Source organism: Austrofundulus limnaeus, unplaced genomic scaffold, assembly GCF_001266775.1.
Source record: "Austrofundulus limnaeus strain Quisiro unplaced genomic scaffold, Austrofundulus_limnaeus-1.0 Scaffold2871, whole genome shotgun sequence".
Lineage (NCBI taxonomy): Eukaryota > Metazoa > Chordata > Actinopteri > Cyprinodontiformes > Rivulidae > Austrofundulus > Austrofundulus limnaeus.
Window position 1 is genome coordinate 1 of NW_013955273.1, and position 906 is coordinate 906.

The 906-nt window shown below is 49.8% G+C and overlaps 1 protein-coding gene across 1 annotated transcript; it reads right to left on the reverse strand.

The window, feature by feature from the left end:
* Positions 1-118: 118 nt before the first annotated feature.
* Positions 119-476, reverse strand: LOC106511510 (40S ribosomal protein S14). The gene is made up of 2 exons (XM_014000260.1): positions 376-476; positions 119-296 (listed from the first exon to the last, which is right to left on the reverse strand). Exons 1-2 carry the CDS (start codon positions 474-476, stop codon positions 134-136), a joined length of 264 nt encoding a protein of 87 aa, XP_013855714.1. The 3' UTR covers positions 119-133.
* Between the last annotated feature and the right edge of the window lie 430 nt (positions 477-906).

Below are 906 nucleotides of genomic sequence, written 5' to 3' on the forward strand. Positions count from 1 at the left end.
ATATAGCACTGGCGCTAGCACAAAGGCTAACAGGCTAATCTGAGGTTGTTCTTCCATGAAGCAGCTCTGTTGTCCCCTACACCTCCATCCAGACGTTCAGTTCCAGGCCGAGTCATTTCTAGGGTCAGGTCAGTTAGTTCAGAGCACCTGCGTCTGATTGGCTCCTGGCCCACAGGTGAGCACACCTGAGCGTGCACCTTAAAGCAGGTGTGTACGTACCGATTCGTCCGATCTTCATCCCGGATCGAGCCAGAGCTCTGAGGGCCGACTGAGCTCCAGGTCCAGGAGTCTTGGTCCTGAAACAGAGGCAGGTGGTCAGTGCCACAGCTGGACTTCCTGTCCCCACAGGTGAGGCGGTCAGACAGGTGAGCTCACCTGTTGCCTCCGGTGGCCCGCAGCTTGATGTGCAGGGCGGTGATGCCCAGCTCCTTGCAGCGCTGCGCCACGTCCTGCGCCGCCAACNTAAACACTTTCATGTTTACTTTAATATGAAACAAACAAACAGTGACTCTGTGCTTCACTGACACACCTGCTCTGATCTGATTGGATTAAAGTGCTCAGGGGTTGTTTAGGGTGTATTTACAGGTAGACTGGCTTTAACACAACAACAACACAACACAAGCAGAGTTGTTGTTTTCCCTCCCTTACAGGTGACACAACCCTGTGTCTCAGGTTAGTTTACTTTAAAACAGACTTAATTAATGCAGATTAATTTATTTGTTGGTTCATGTTTATGTTTATGATCCTGCAGGATGGAGGACAACAGGTTAGCTTGTTTGTAGCGCTAGCACTGAGCTAATACATATAAAGGTAATATAGCACTGGCGCTAGCACAAAGGCTAACAGGCTAATCTGAGGTTGTTCTTCCATGAAGCAGCTCTGTTGTCCCCTACACCTCCATCCAGA